At 52.7% G+C, this 12349-nt stretch overlaps 4 protein-coding genes across 4 annotated transcripts; 2 read left to right on the plus strand and 2 right to left on the minus strand.

The window, feature by feature from the left end:
- Window positions 1-304: 304 nt before the first annotated feature.
- On the plus strand, window positions 305-1664 carry STEHIDRAFT_51920 (uncharacterized protein; the record flags this gene model as incomplete). The annotated part of the gene is made up of 2 exons (XM_007300439.1): window positions 305-1071; window positions 1133-1664. 2 exons carry the CDS (start codon window positions 305-307, stop codon window positions 1662-1664), a joined length of 1299 nt encoding a protein of 432 aa, XP_007300501.1.
- A 2709-nt stretch (window positions 1665-4373) lies between these two features.
- On the minus strand, window positions 4374-5763 carry STEHIDRAFT_74547 (oligosaccharyl transferase subunit OST3/OST6 family; the record flags this gene model as incomplete). The annotated part of the gene is made up of 6 exons (XM_007300532.1): window positions 4374-4514; window positions 4577-4729; window positions 4809-5134; window positions 5191-5294; window positions 5353-5473; window positions 5540-5763. The coding sequence occupies 6 exons, from the start codon at window positions 5758-5760 to the stop codon at window positions 4486-4488; spliced, it is 954 nt and encodes a 317-aa protein (XP_007300594.1). The 3' UTR covers window positions 4374-4485.
- Window positions 5764-5882: 119 nt separating this feature from the next.
- On the plus strand, window positions 5883-10070 carry STEHIDRAFT_74548 (uncharacterized protein; the record flags this gene model as incomplete). The annotated part of the gene is made up of 11 exons (XM_007300533.1): window positions 5883-6058; window positions 6114-6204; window positions 6257-7033; window positions 7091-7210; window positions 7270-8590; window positions 8671-8800; window positions 8859-9009; window positions 9066-9132; window positions 9196-9489; window positions 9538-9695; window positions 9763-10070. 11 exons carry the CDS (start codon window positions 5883-5885, stop codon window positions 9793-9795), a joined length of 3318 nt encoding a protein of 1105 aa, XP_007300595.1. The 3' UTR covers window positions 9796-10070.
- A 348-nt stretch (window positions 10071-10418) lies between these two features.
- On the minus strand, window positions 10419-12141 carry STEHIDRAFT_128923 (glycosyltransferase family 15 protein; the record flags this gene model as incomplete). Its single annotated transcript, XM_007301033.1, has 10 exons — window positions 10419-10468; window positions 10552-10821; window positions 10893-10985; window positions 11038-11100; window positions 11151-11224; window positions 11284-11336; window positions 11389-11419; window positions 11534-11677; window positions 11742-12025; window positions 12097-12141. 10 exons carry the CDS (start codon window positions 12139-12141, stop codon window positions 10419-10421), a joined length of 1107 nt encoding a protein of 368 aa, XP_007301095.1.
- Between the last annotated feature and the right edge of the window lie 208 nt (window positions 12142-12349).

Raw genomic sequence — 12349 nt, forward strand, 5'->3', positions numbered from 1 at the left:
CCCATCGGTTATTTCAGCATCTTCGTCCTCCTCATACTCGATCTCAACATCACCGTCAAATTCTTACGGAACTGCACACGTACACGACCCGTACCAGCCGAGCGCGGCTACGTCGAAGGTATCTTCACCTCCGTCCTCAGTGCGGTCCAAATCTCCCGGCGCCGTTTCTGCTTATACTCCATCGCGAGGAAGCCTAGAGGCCGCGAGGAGCCTAGCGTCGCCACCTCCGCCGACTTCGTACGACCCATACCGTCCTAGCGTTAATGGTGGTCATTCTCACGAATCGAAAGTGCATAATTCGACTATGTCTAGAGTCTCGTCCCCAAGCTCAATATCCTCTCAGGCTGTGCCAATCCCTAATCCATACGCGCCAAGCTCTGGTCCACGGCAGCGGTCGATGTCAAATGGATCGGCATATTCCTCGTTCTCAGCAACTGCCCATAGTCCTTACGGTAGCTTTGCGTCCCGGTCGAACCTCGCGGAAGCATCCCATGTCTCGTCTATGTATGATCACCCGACTTCCAATGGAGGACTAGATGTGTCGTCTTCTTCGGTACAGACCTTGACTGCCCCTGTTTACACGGCCTATGCACCATCGCCCTCACTTCTAGGAACCAACGATCCATTAGGCCGCATCGCAGGACGTGCGCCTTTGATCAGCTTCGGGTGCGGGGGTAGATTAGTGACGTGCTTCCACGGTTCTTCCACTCTGAACACCGGCTTCGATGTCGCCTTGTCTTCACGGCAAACCACAGGTGTTACGGTCAGGCCTTTGCATCAGATCATACCAGAGTCTGCTCTTGGAAACTCGACGGCCTCGTTCCCTGGTCCATTATTCTGCGATCCCGGCTCTCCAACGGCAACCTTGGCCATCCGCCCCGGAGCGTCCGCACAGACGAAGGTCAACAAGGCCCGCGTGACCAAATATCTTGAAGATCGTGCAGAGGAGATGTCTCGCGGACTTGGCTATCTCACGCAGGGTAGTGCTGAACGGAAGGAGGCCGAGGGGAAGTTGGTATTGATGAAGCTTTTGAGGATCATGGTAGAGAATGACGGTCGCTTGGCTGGCAGGTAATGCAGTTCCTCTCTATCAACAGGGTTTGCGAAACTGATCATCAGTATATACGACCAGCCCCGATATCGAGCAGTCTGTACGAGTAGCACTTGTCAGTCGGCTCGCCAACTCCGCTCTCAATGCCTCTGCGAGCGGCGGAGGGTCTACGACCTCAGCGCTTTTCGCGGGGCCTGGATCAGAAGGCTTGCCTGTTGCCTCAGACCTCGCTTATCCCTCGCTCGGCCTTCCTGCTGCCGTGGATCCCAGCGATACGATTCTGGCCACTCATACCGTGAAGGCATCGTCTTTGGACAAAATACAAGACTTCCTAATTCGGGGAGATCGTCGCCAGGCTTATCACTACGCTCTTGATCAACGGTTGTGGGCGCACGCTATGGTCATCGCGAGCAGCATTGACAAGGATGCTTGGAAGGAGGTTGTCACGGAGTTTATCAAGAGCGAAGTCGGGAGTACGGGAAGTGCACCGCTGGCTGCTCGTGGTAAAGATGCGCCTACGACGGCCATCAGTGGGCGCGAAAGTCTCAAAGTGGCATACAGTCTCTTTGCTGGCCAAGGAGCAGCAGCTGGTACGTTCCCTGTCCTTGATTAATCTTTGTCACAAAATCTTAATTTTCAACCCTTTCGGATAGTCAACGAGCTTGTGCCTCCCAAACTTCTCCCTCGGCTGGCAGACAGCTTGGCCGCTCCGACCGCAGCGACGGCACATATGACTCCCCTCTCTCCCAATTTCCCTGCGGCTTCGGTCACGAGTGCCATACCGAGTGAAGCTTTGACGAAGTGGGCAGAGACGGCTGCTATGATGATCCCGGGACCTTCTGCCGCTGATTGCTCTGCGGCTCTAATGGCGCTAGGCGACTGTTTGCTGGCCAATCAATGGGTGGAGGCTGCTCATGCCTGGTAGGCTCGAATATTCTTTTTTGGTCAAGATTCGCTACTAACACTCACTGTAGCTACCTCCTTGCACCAGGAGCCTCCGTTCTGACCGGATTGGGCTCTCCCACCGCACGAGTACCTCTACTTGGCTCGAGGAATAAGCTGCCCAACTTCCATGTTGACCAAGACCCCATCATCTTCTCCGAGATTGCTGAGTTTGCTATTTCTTTGGCTGCGCCTCAGAAGGGTCAAGAGGTGTTCGGAGGCTTTGTTCATCTCCAGCCATACAAACTCATTCGTGCTGCATCGCTTGCTGAAATGGGCCATATGCAAACAGCGAACAGGTATGTCGAACGCTTCTACTGAGGGTGACGATTATTCAATTTGTTTGCAGATATTGCGAAGCTATTGCTGCCACGCTGGGCCGCACACCATTAGGTCAAAATCCTGTTCTGCTGGAGCAGCTCAAGGGTCTTTCGGATCGGTTGATTGGAGCGCCACAACTGGATAAAGCTGGGACGTGGATGGGCGGTAAGATGAACCGACCGAGCCTGGACAGTATAGGAAACTGGTTGGAAGGACGGTTCACCAAATTCATCGCAGGAGATGGCGAGGGCCCCCCTGATCCTCAGGAGGAGTCAACAACCACCCCTTTCTCCCATTTCAGTACGATTTCGTCGACAGCATCGTCGACCGCTTCGTCACCACAGCCGACGCAGATGAACTACAATGTTCTGCCTGGATCACAACAGTATTCAAGTCTTGCCCCTCCTCGAAGCGGCTCTGCACAGGCCACTCGAAAAATTAGCAACCCCCAACTCCAGATCGACCGTGCTTCGTCCGCAATGGACTATCGCCCACGCAAATCGTCGTCACCTGTGCCTCGTATCGCTTCAGCCAGTGCTGCTACGACAACGTTCCAACAGGCTTCGTATGGTGCATATTCTCCATATGGCCATATGAACGGTTTGAGTCCTCTGCCAGGCATCAGCGATGACCCTTCCGAAGGCGCGGCAGAGTCCGCGGACGCTGGAACTGGTGGCGACGGCAATACGGCTTCGGCTTCGTGGTGGGGTTCCTCCTACACCGAAGACTCGAGCGCTCCCACGCCTACTGCTGCGTCTTTCCATCAACTCGAACCCTCTGGGGCTTCCGATAGCTCGGGCTTCGTCTCCCTCATGGATGACCCCGCGTTGTCAGTGTCGCCGTCACCTGTTCCTGCACCGCCGCCTGCGAGCAAGTCGTCGCTGATGACCCATATTGAGGAAGAGGACGACGACGATCTCGGGTTAGGGAATTCGACGGGTAGACCGAAGCAAGCTGAGGGCGAAGGGGCTGGGGGGTCAGGTGCTGCGGAGGATGCAAAGCCAAAGAGTGCTTCTGCTCCCGCCAGGCCAGGTGTGTTGTTACTGAACGGCTCATTCTACGTCCTACGCTAAAGCTGAATGTCTATTTATAGAACTGAAAACGGCCGAGACTGGTTCATGGTTCAGCAAGTGGTGGAAGAAGGAAGGAGGCCCAGTCAAGGCAACGCTTGGAGAGGAGAGCAGCTTCGTTTATGACAAGGACCTCAAGCGTTGGGTGAACAGGAAGGTGAGACTGCCAACTATCTTCCTAATATATGGAGATGCTGAACGAAACATTTTGCAGGCTGGTCCAGAGGCAGCGAAGCCGGCAGCCCCTCCACCACCTCCCTCGCGTTCCCAGACGGCTTCTCCAGGTCGATCAGGAGCACGCATGCCTGACGGGCCACCTCAAGCAGCCCATGCGCCTCCGGCACGGTCTGCGTCCGCGATCGACTTGACTTCACCTCCCCAGGCTCGACGATCGCTCAATCGTGTGCGCTCGAACTTGGTGCCGGATGATGCTGCGCCACCGCCACCTGCTAGTCCGGGCATCCTCCCGCCGGGAACGCCTCCTCCCCCTTCCTCGTCATCTGGGTCGGGACCACCTAGTCGTGCGACGCCGCCCCCTGGGACACCCGGGAGGCCGAAGAGTCAGGCGTCGAAGAGGTCGGTGAGGAGTCGGTATGTTGATGTGTTCCAGCAGCCGGAGGCATCATGAGTCCGTGATTAGGGTTTGAGGAAAGTGCGAGTGTCTCGGAATGCGCCTGCTACTTAGAGAACTCCATGTTCAGTAGTAAGTTTTTTTGGATGGAAGGGATTGGTTGTCGTTAGGTTTAGGTTGTTTCTTCTCTGTTATGTATCACCTATTTTCCGCTTGCGTCGATATCGGACCACAAATTTGTTTTTCTTTGTTTCCTTGTTTATCCTCTTCTTTGTCCTCATTCTTCTTGTCTTCTGTGCGTGGATATACGCGTGCTCTTGAGGCGTGGCACGGTGCGGGGTTCAGTCTCATAACAGCATACGTATGCATTCATTCTGTCGCGTTCGCATCGGACAACAATAGATAAATATTGCTTTGGTGTTCAGTTATATTTATTCGCCGCCGAATCAACATGCGACAAGGAGAGCAAGAGCCCGGACATGAAAGCAACATCCTTTAGAGTCTGCTTCCACTCTTTTCGTCCCGGTAGCTCAGGGAAGTAAGATCCTGAAAGGATACCCTGCGTGGAAAGAATGTAACGTGAGATGATGATCTTACGGCGAGAGGATAGAGAGAGTTTACCTCGGTTCTTCATCTTGAAGAATGATACGAGGACGGAGAAGAGGATCCATATGACGATTGTCCAGAGGTAGAACTGGACCTTTTGGCGGGTAGGGTCAGTTTGCAAAGGAGTGACCAGGATGAGCATGAGGAACGCAATCGAGAGGAGACCGTCTATAATTCCACCACGTCACGGACATCAAAGTCAGCGTGTGTGACCCACGACAGCAAGCACAATAAAGCTTGAACTCACAGAGCGCAGAGACGACATAGACCTCCTGGCCGTACTGAGACTGGAAGCCACCAGCGATCCACTGTCCGTTCGCGGCCGTCATGGGCATACCACGGATCTGAGTGAACATGTAGCCGGAAGTCATGATCAGAACGACGGAGACAGTGAAGATAGCCCAGGTCCAGCGGCTGCGGAGGATGGGGGCAAAGAAGCGGATGGTCAGAGCGAAGGCGAGGAGAGAGCTGCCGAAGGTGACCCAGGCGGCCCAGTTGATAGGGGCACGGTAGGGGATTGGGACGGGGGTGTGTGCGGAGAGCTGGTGGGCGAGTTGTTCGGCGCCGAAGCCACTGGTAATGGAGGCATTTAGATTGTGGGGTATGATTGCGTTATGGATAAGACTTACTTGGAGAAGTCATAGGCCGTGGGGGTGGATTTACCGTTGCCTGGTCGGCGAGGACCTTCAGTAGCGGGGTAGTTCCAGACTACAGGCGCGGATTGAAGCCCAAGCTAATATATGAATGGATGCTTTATTAGCTGGTATATGATGACAGGCCAGTAAACCTACTTTTTGGAAGACGGTAGGTCCCTCGTCAAAGTCGATGGTCGCAAAGAAGTGGTTGTCCCTCTCAGCTTGGGGAGCGTTCGTCCATGCTTTGGCAACGGAAGCAAAGGCAGGATCGAACTCTCTGCGACACGGAGTAGATATTGTTGGTCAAATGTATTCCAATGCCTCAATCTATTCAGATACGCACTTGCAGGGAGCACATCTACGCTTCTTGTCCAAAGCCGTGAACTGTATGGAGGAAGTCCAGTCGCGAGTTGGGGTGGTGAGGAGGTCGAATACTTCGGCGTTGAGTCTGATGACGCCGTTGTTGGCGGCAGCGAGCTTGACAAGGGTATCGTGCGGTGATTGCTTTGCTGCAAGGACGGAAAGAGGGACGGCGAGCAGGGAGAGCAGGGGTAGAAGGAACATGGTGGCTGGATGCAAGACGCGCAGTGGCGACACGTCGAAGGGAGTATGGGACGCGACGTGGCGAGCGTGGCGACTTGGACTTCCGGCGGTCTCCTTCACTCCATCTCTCCTTCCTGATCATTATGTCTGGCCACGGTCTCCTCTTGAGATTGTTTCTTTCGCCGTCTTTCTTCTCTGTCCATGTTGCTCTCCGCTACTTGATGATATATTCCGATAATATCGGCATCACTTACTACCTCACCCGCAGGCTCAGGGAATTCACCATCGAGGAGTTGAGCGATGTATGGGGCTTTGTCTGGTCCGTATCCTCGCCCAACCGAAGGACATGATATTATTTACCAGCTTGGATTTAGTCACCTTCTTGTCTCCCGACCCTCCAAGTCGCGAGCACTCGAATGTTTCGTGTCCGAAATTGTTGGCAAGTCAACTCACGTCGCTATGCTTGTATGTACCTCGACCGCCCGCAATATATCCGTTTAGTTGATTCCCCCGCCAGACGCTGTGGTTCATGCAGTCTTCTCTGAGAGACCTCGATGGCTCTCACAACAACGAATCTTTCCTCATTTGCCAGCGAGCACTGCTCATGTGCCACGAACTCATCTTCGGAGACCTACCCCCGCCGGCAACTACTCCCTACCCCAGCCTCTTAGCCGCCCCACGATCTCTCTTTGCTCGCAAGAAAGTCAAGGCGCATATGCCTCCAGCTGTCGTTGGTATTGGTCTTGTTCTTGCCGGTGCATCCGGGTTGCCACAGTTGACAGAGACCATGGGAGAGGTTGCTGTCGAACAGGGTCGCATAGATGACCAGGGCTCCGAGCTGAAGAGTCTTCAGCGAAACGACGATGACTACGCCCATAACAGCACCAGACGACCTTCTGAGCAGTCTACAGACGACGACGACGAGCCTACCACCCCTACAACTGACGAACATGCAGGTGATCAGACCAAGTCCTCAAAGAGTGCGACATTCGATGGGCCTCCCAACGGTCTGCCGGCACCCCTCTCTCGCCGACGTTCCTCAGGACCGTCACAGACTACACCCTCACTTCCCCTGCACGTGCGTAGGAAACCAAGGTTCTCAGACGACCCGCTTGGCCAACTGGATGCGTCTGTTCCTGTTCCTGCTCCCGCCGCCTTCCAGTCCTCACCAGCGCTATATATGGGCACGTCGATGCGCCGATCTACCTCCCTAAATCCCACCGACGCCCTGCTAAGCAAGTACGACTTGCGGTCGCAGGTACAGCTTCTCAGGAGCCATTTCTGTCGCTCAGAGGTTTGTTCTATTTTTGGAACCCTTTGCCACGCAAGATTAACCTGAGAAGCGCCGCAGATCCAGTTTATTCTGAACTTGGAGAACATCTCGAACAGGCTCCTGGTGGTACCGAGACCTGCTCGTGTGAGTGCTCTCCGAGCAGAACTCACGGCCCTCAATCACAAACTGCCCGCGGAGGTACGCACGGCTCGCGACATTTTGGAAAATATATTTCTAAACAGGTCACAATGTTCTAGGTATGCATGCCTATGTGGTGCACTTGTACCGACGCTATTCAGACGCCACGCGTTATTCCTGCGCCACACCATCGAATCGTTCGAATACCTCCAGGCGAATGCGTTGTGCTGAATTCAGCCGAACGTGCACCATACCTTCTGCTCATCGAAGTACTCAACGGAGATCTAGACTTCGACCCAGCCAAGCGGACTAACAAGGATATTTTACAAAAGATCGTCACGAAGGAGAATGAACGAAAAGGAGCCTCGCGAGATCTCATACCCTTTAGTGACAATCGAAGAACACAGTCGATGCCTACAAACGGAACCCCTGGTCCTCTTGGTCCCGAAACTCCGGAGCTCTCAGACGGCCCATTCGTCCACTCTTCTGCGCCACAGAGTCCAGATCAGTCACTTGTCAAATTGGCCGACGACGAGGAGATCGACCTGGTCGAACAACTGTATGGTCCTGAGGAATCTCTACGTTCGCGCAATATAGACCTCTCAGATTCCATCGTCCTCCCTCCCGCACTGAAGAACAAGGACTTGGACATCGCAGCCTGGTCCCGATCTTCCTCCATCCCACCTACTCCCGCTCTTGAACAAGGAGCGCCTTTCGTCGCCAACATATCATCCGCCGCCACGCTCACCCCAAATCACATCCAACGGAGTTTCTCGTCACAACCTCCCTCGCCCAACCCAGAAGCTACTTCGCCCATGCCCGGAGGCAAAGCATTATCTCTAGATGATTATTCAGAGAGAATGCGCACCGCGGCTGTCATGCTAGCTCAACTGAACGCCAGTCTCGTATGGGATGCAAACCCACCAACAGCGCCGAACCTCAATCCTATGGCTGGTTCCATGCCTGGGTCCATTATCCAACCGTCCGAAAGCTCGTCAGGGCCTTTAAGCTGGCTACCCGTGACGAATTGGTTGTCTATCACACCACCTTCGCCGATCGGTGTTAGTCACGGCGCTGTACCCTCGGGTTCGGGTCCCGTCCATCCATCACTAGCCCCCAACCCACCGCAAGGGCATGCGCCCGGAGCTCCTCGAATGAAACTGCAACCGGCTGAGGCGGCCGCCATCCGAGACAGAATTATGAAGGAGATGTTGGCGTTGGAGGAAGAGAGGATGGAGAGGATGTTGGAGAATAAGGACGGTGAGGGTGGTAGTGGCAGCGGAGGCGGAGGGATGATCGGTGGTGCGGTGAACACGGCGGAGGATGAGGGTATTATTAGGAGGGAGCTGAACAAGGTCGATCCCTCTGCTGTTGTATTCAGTGAGTCGTGGGCAGCAAAGAAGAGTCGGGTGAGACATGGATCGCCTTATGGACATTTAGGTACGTGCACCGTAGAGTTTATCGCGGCCAAGGCTTTTGTTTTGGGATGTGGGATTAGTGTGCTGAGGTTTGTGGTCCAGCTAGTTGGGATTGTTTGTCTGTCATCGTCAAAACAGGCGGAGATCTTCGACAGGAACAGCTGGCTACGCAGCTTATACAAGAGTTCCGGCGAATATGGCAGGAGGAGAACTGTCAGTGCTGGGCGAGGCAGTATGTCCCCTTTTTATACCCATGTTGCCTTGCGACGAATGCTAACAGCATCCCGTAGTTTCCGTATTCTCATCACAGGAGGCTCGTCGGGTCTGGTAGAGACAATCACGGACGCCGTATCAATACACTCGATAAAGAAAGCGGAATATGCACGACGGCTGAACGATGGACGGTTAGGTCACGTAACTCTTATGGATCATTTCAAGAACGTGCGTCTCTTCAACGTTCCGTTTGTAAAGTAATTTTGCTGATGCTTGCTTTCCAGACATACGGCGACCCATCATCAGCCAAGTTCGCTCGTGCCCAGCGAAATTTCGCTAAATCATTAGCAGGTCAATCCTTCTCCAGGTCACACTCTGATGTGACCCACAACTGACCACACCACAAATATACAGGCTACTCTATCATCACCTACCTCCTCCAGATCAAAGACCGACATAACGGCAACATCCTTCTCGATCGCGACGGCCACCTCATCCACATCGATTTCGGCTTCATGCTCTCGAACTCGCCGGGTAACATCGGTTTCGAGGCCGCGCCGTTCAAGTTACCGTTTGAGTATGTTGAGGTGCTAGGTGGTGTAGAGGGAGAGCCGCTGAAGGAGTTTAGGAGGTTGTTTGGGGAGGGCTTCGAGGCTGCGAGGAAACATTGTGATAGGATTATCACAATGGTTGAGCTCATGCAAAAAGGTGAGCATGAACAGATTATCATGTTCACTGTTTCTAATGATGTTGCAGACTCGACGATGCCATGTTTCGCTGCGTTCGGCGACCAGACGGCTGCCCAGCTGCGGGAGAGGTTTCAACAAGCCCTCACACACTCACTTGTCGCAGAACATGTCGACCGGCTCATCGACACTTCTCTCGGGTCGAACTGGACACGACTGTACGATTCTGTAAGTTCTTCTTTGTTCCATAGTATCATTTGTGACATACTGATGCGAAGGTTGTTCGCGACTGTAGTACCAATATTATTCACAGTCCATTTTATCTTAGTCCTATCGTTGGTACCATACGGCTCTTCTTTTCTTGTCTCTTGTTCGCTCCATTTTTGGCCATCCTTATTTCCTCAAGGACTTTAGGACGTCGGACACGTTCATACCATCTCATTACCGTTCACCTGCCGTCCTTGCATGTCGCATACGTCTTTGTATGTTTCACAACTTCACAGTCACCATCATCTTCACCGTCACTTCGCCTTTCGATGTGTATACTTCACCTACTCGACGCTTTGTGCACTACGTACACACTTGACACACCACACACCCACGTCCATCCATCCACACGCTCTATCATTATCCAGTACAAACTGCAAATATTAATTTTTTGTCGTCGTCGTCGTCGTCGCATGTCCAGCTCCATAATTAGAAAAGTCCGCCGAAGTATCAGCAATCGAAACGAAAACGAAGGGCGCATGTGTGGGAAGACAGGGAGACAGGGAGATTTAATAAATTATACGAAAGCGAACGGGTATGTCTGTATAGTTGAATGTCCGTGCGGCCGAGAGATCAGAGGTTATCCTTCGAAACATGAGAACAGTGGGTGAACTCGAGATCCAGGCGTAACCTGGAGGGCTTGTCAATCCGCACACGGTGAAGGTATAGTATGAGTGTCACCGTCTAGTCGAACAGCCTGTCGAACTTGGGCAAGCAAGAGTACCCTTCGTAATCTGAACCGAAGAAAGAGCGTCGGTAAACATCGCAAGCATCCAACAAGCGCTTAGGCTAGCCAGACCGTGAGCGATAGACTTACCAAAGTTCTCGCTCGGGTCACACCAGCACCGTCCCTTCGAATGTGCCTCTCCCTGCGGACATCTCTGGAATGGCTCATGTCTGTACCCAATGTCCGAGAAGAAGTGAATCTTATCCTTAGGTGCGAGCAAAGCAGCACCGATAGAGTGGACGGGTGCGTCACCCCAGCGCTCGTAGTAGAAGCCGCCGGCCTGGTCGAGGTGTTCGAAGAATTTGCTGTAAGCTTCGCCTCTCCAGAAATCAAGGTCGCCAATCTCGAAGTTACTCCAGACTAGAGTATGGTGATGGTCAGAATTCAGGAAAGTGTTTGGGTGAGTGCCGGTCAATAAAAATGCAGCTTACAGTGACAGCGATTGTAGTTGTTGCCATTGTCATCGGAGATGAAGGCCATGGCGTTATCGCCCGGAATAAGTTCAGGGTTCTTCGCGATGAAATCTGAGGCTATTGTGAGGAGAAATTCAAGTGGCAAGAAGACACAACGACCGACCCTTCACGGTATCCCAAAGTGTTGCGATGGTCTCTCCATATTCAGGTAGTGAGATTGTGAATCCTGCTTAGGGAGTCAACAGATTTTTATTTATTTTAAATGACTGATCCTACCGTAGACCTTCCCCTGATCTTGCATGACAAGGAAAGGGTCGTAATCGAGGTCACAAAAATAAGTTACATCTGGACTGAGAGAGTATACGGAGTCAGCTTGTTGATGCCGTAAGATGTATACATTTGTACCCACTCGACCCTCCAATAATACCTGTACTTTTGTAGAAGCTCGTGTCGATAAAAGAACTGAGTGAAAAATCAGGTGAGCACTTCGCGAAAGTAATGAATCGAGACGCACTCCTGAATTGTACCGACACATGTTCCGGTATCTGGAAGGAGAAATGAGATAGTCAGGCCGTTCAACAAATGGATAATACGCACGGAAGACTGCCTACAAAACACGCATAAAGTAAAGAATTGTATGAGAGCAAACGAAGTGGTACGTACCACCATAGATCACATTGTTCTCGGCCATTTTGGCCCGGGATACAGAAGCCTTTTCTTCGTCAATCCAATCGGGTTGGAACCAGTGGTCGTGTGGAATGAGACCAAACTCAACCTTGGCATCTGTAAGTGCCAGAATGCTCCTGGCCAGTAGTAAATGGAAAGCGTGAATGATGAGCTGGTCGGACAAGGTGAGAGCCCACGCACGAAGTGAACTTTTCGTCGAAAGGTACTTCGTTCAAGAACACATATGGGTACTTGAACTTCCTGTTGAACCTATCCTCCATCTGTTTCATGCTCTTCATCATGCCTTTCAGATCACTATTTCTCGCGAGCATGACGATGGCAGCATTCGCGCGCCGATCCTGTATGGCCGTGGTATTCTCATGCCAGATGTATTCGCTAGGCGTGATACGTTCTGAGGCGGATGGTTGGGAGCCAATGATTCCGTAGGAGCCGCGCGAGAACGTTAGGATAAGGTGCAAGCTGATCTGTGAATATAATGAGGATGGGAGGTGACTGCATTTCTAGGTCAGCCACAATATGGCCGAACATCACGCACGATGATGGTCAAAACCAGGACCACATATCGCATTGGGGTCATCATCTTGGATGACGAGTAAGGTCTTCACCACCAGTCGATGACTATCAAAAAAAAACAAGTAGGATATGGAGTCCAAGTGAGGGTGTAGGATGAGTGACAGCGGGGAGAACGATTCAGAATGGTGATGGAATGAGTTGAGCATCTGTTGCCACCAAGTCGCCACAGTTGTTGCTTCCGTCACTCCATCCGCCCGGAATCTGGCTCATTTCCC

Source organism: Stereum hirsutum, assembly GCF_000264905.1.
Source record: "Stereum hirsutum FP-91666 SS1 unplaced genomic scaffold STEHIscaffold_3, whole genome shotgun sequence".
Lineage (NCBI taxonomy): Eukaryota > Fungi > Basidiomycota > Agaricomycetes > Russulales > Stereaceae > Stereum > Stereum hirsutum.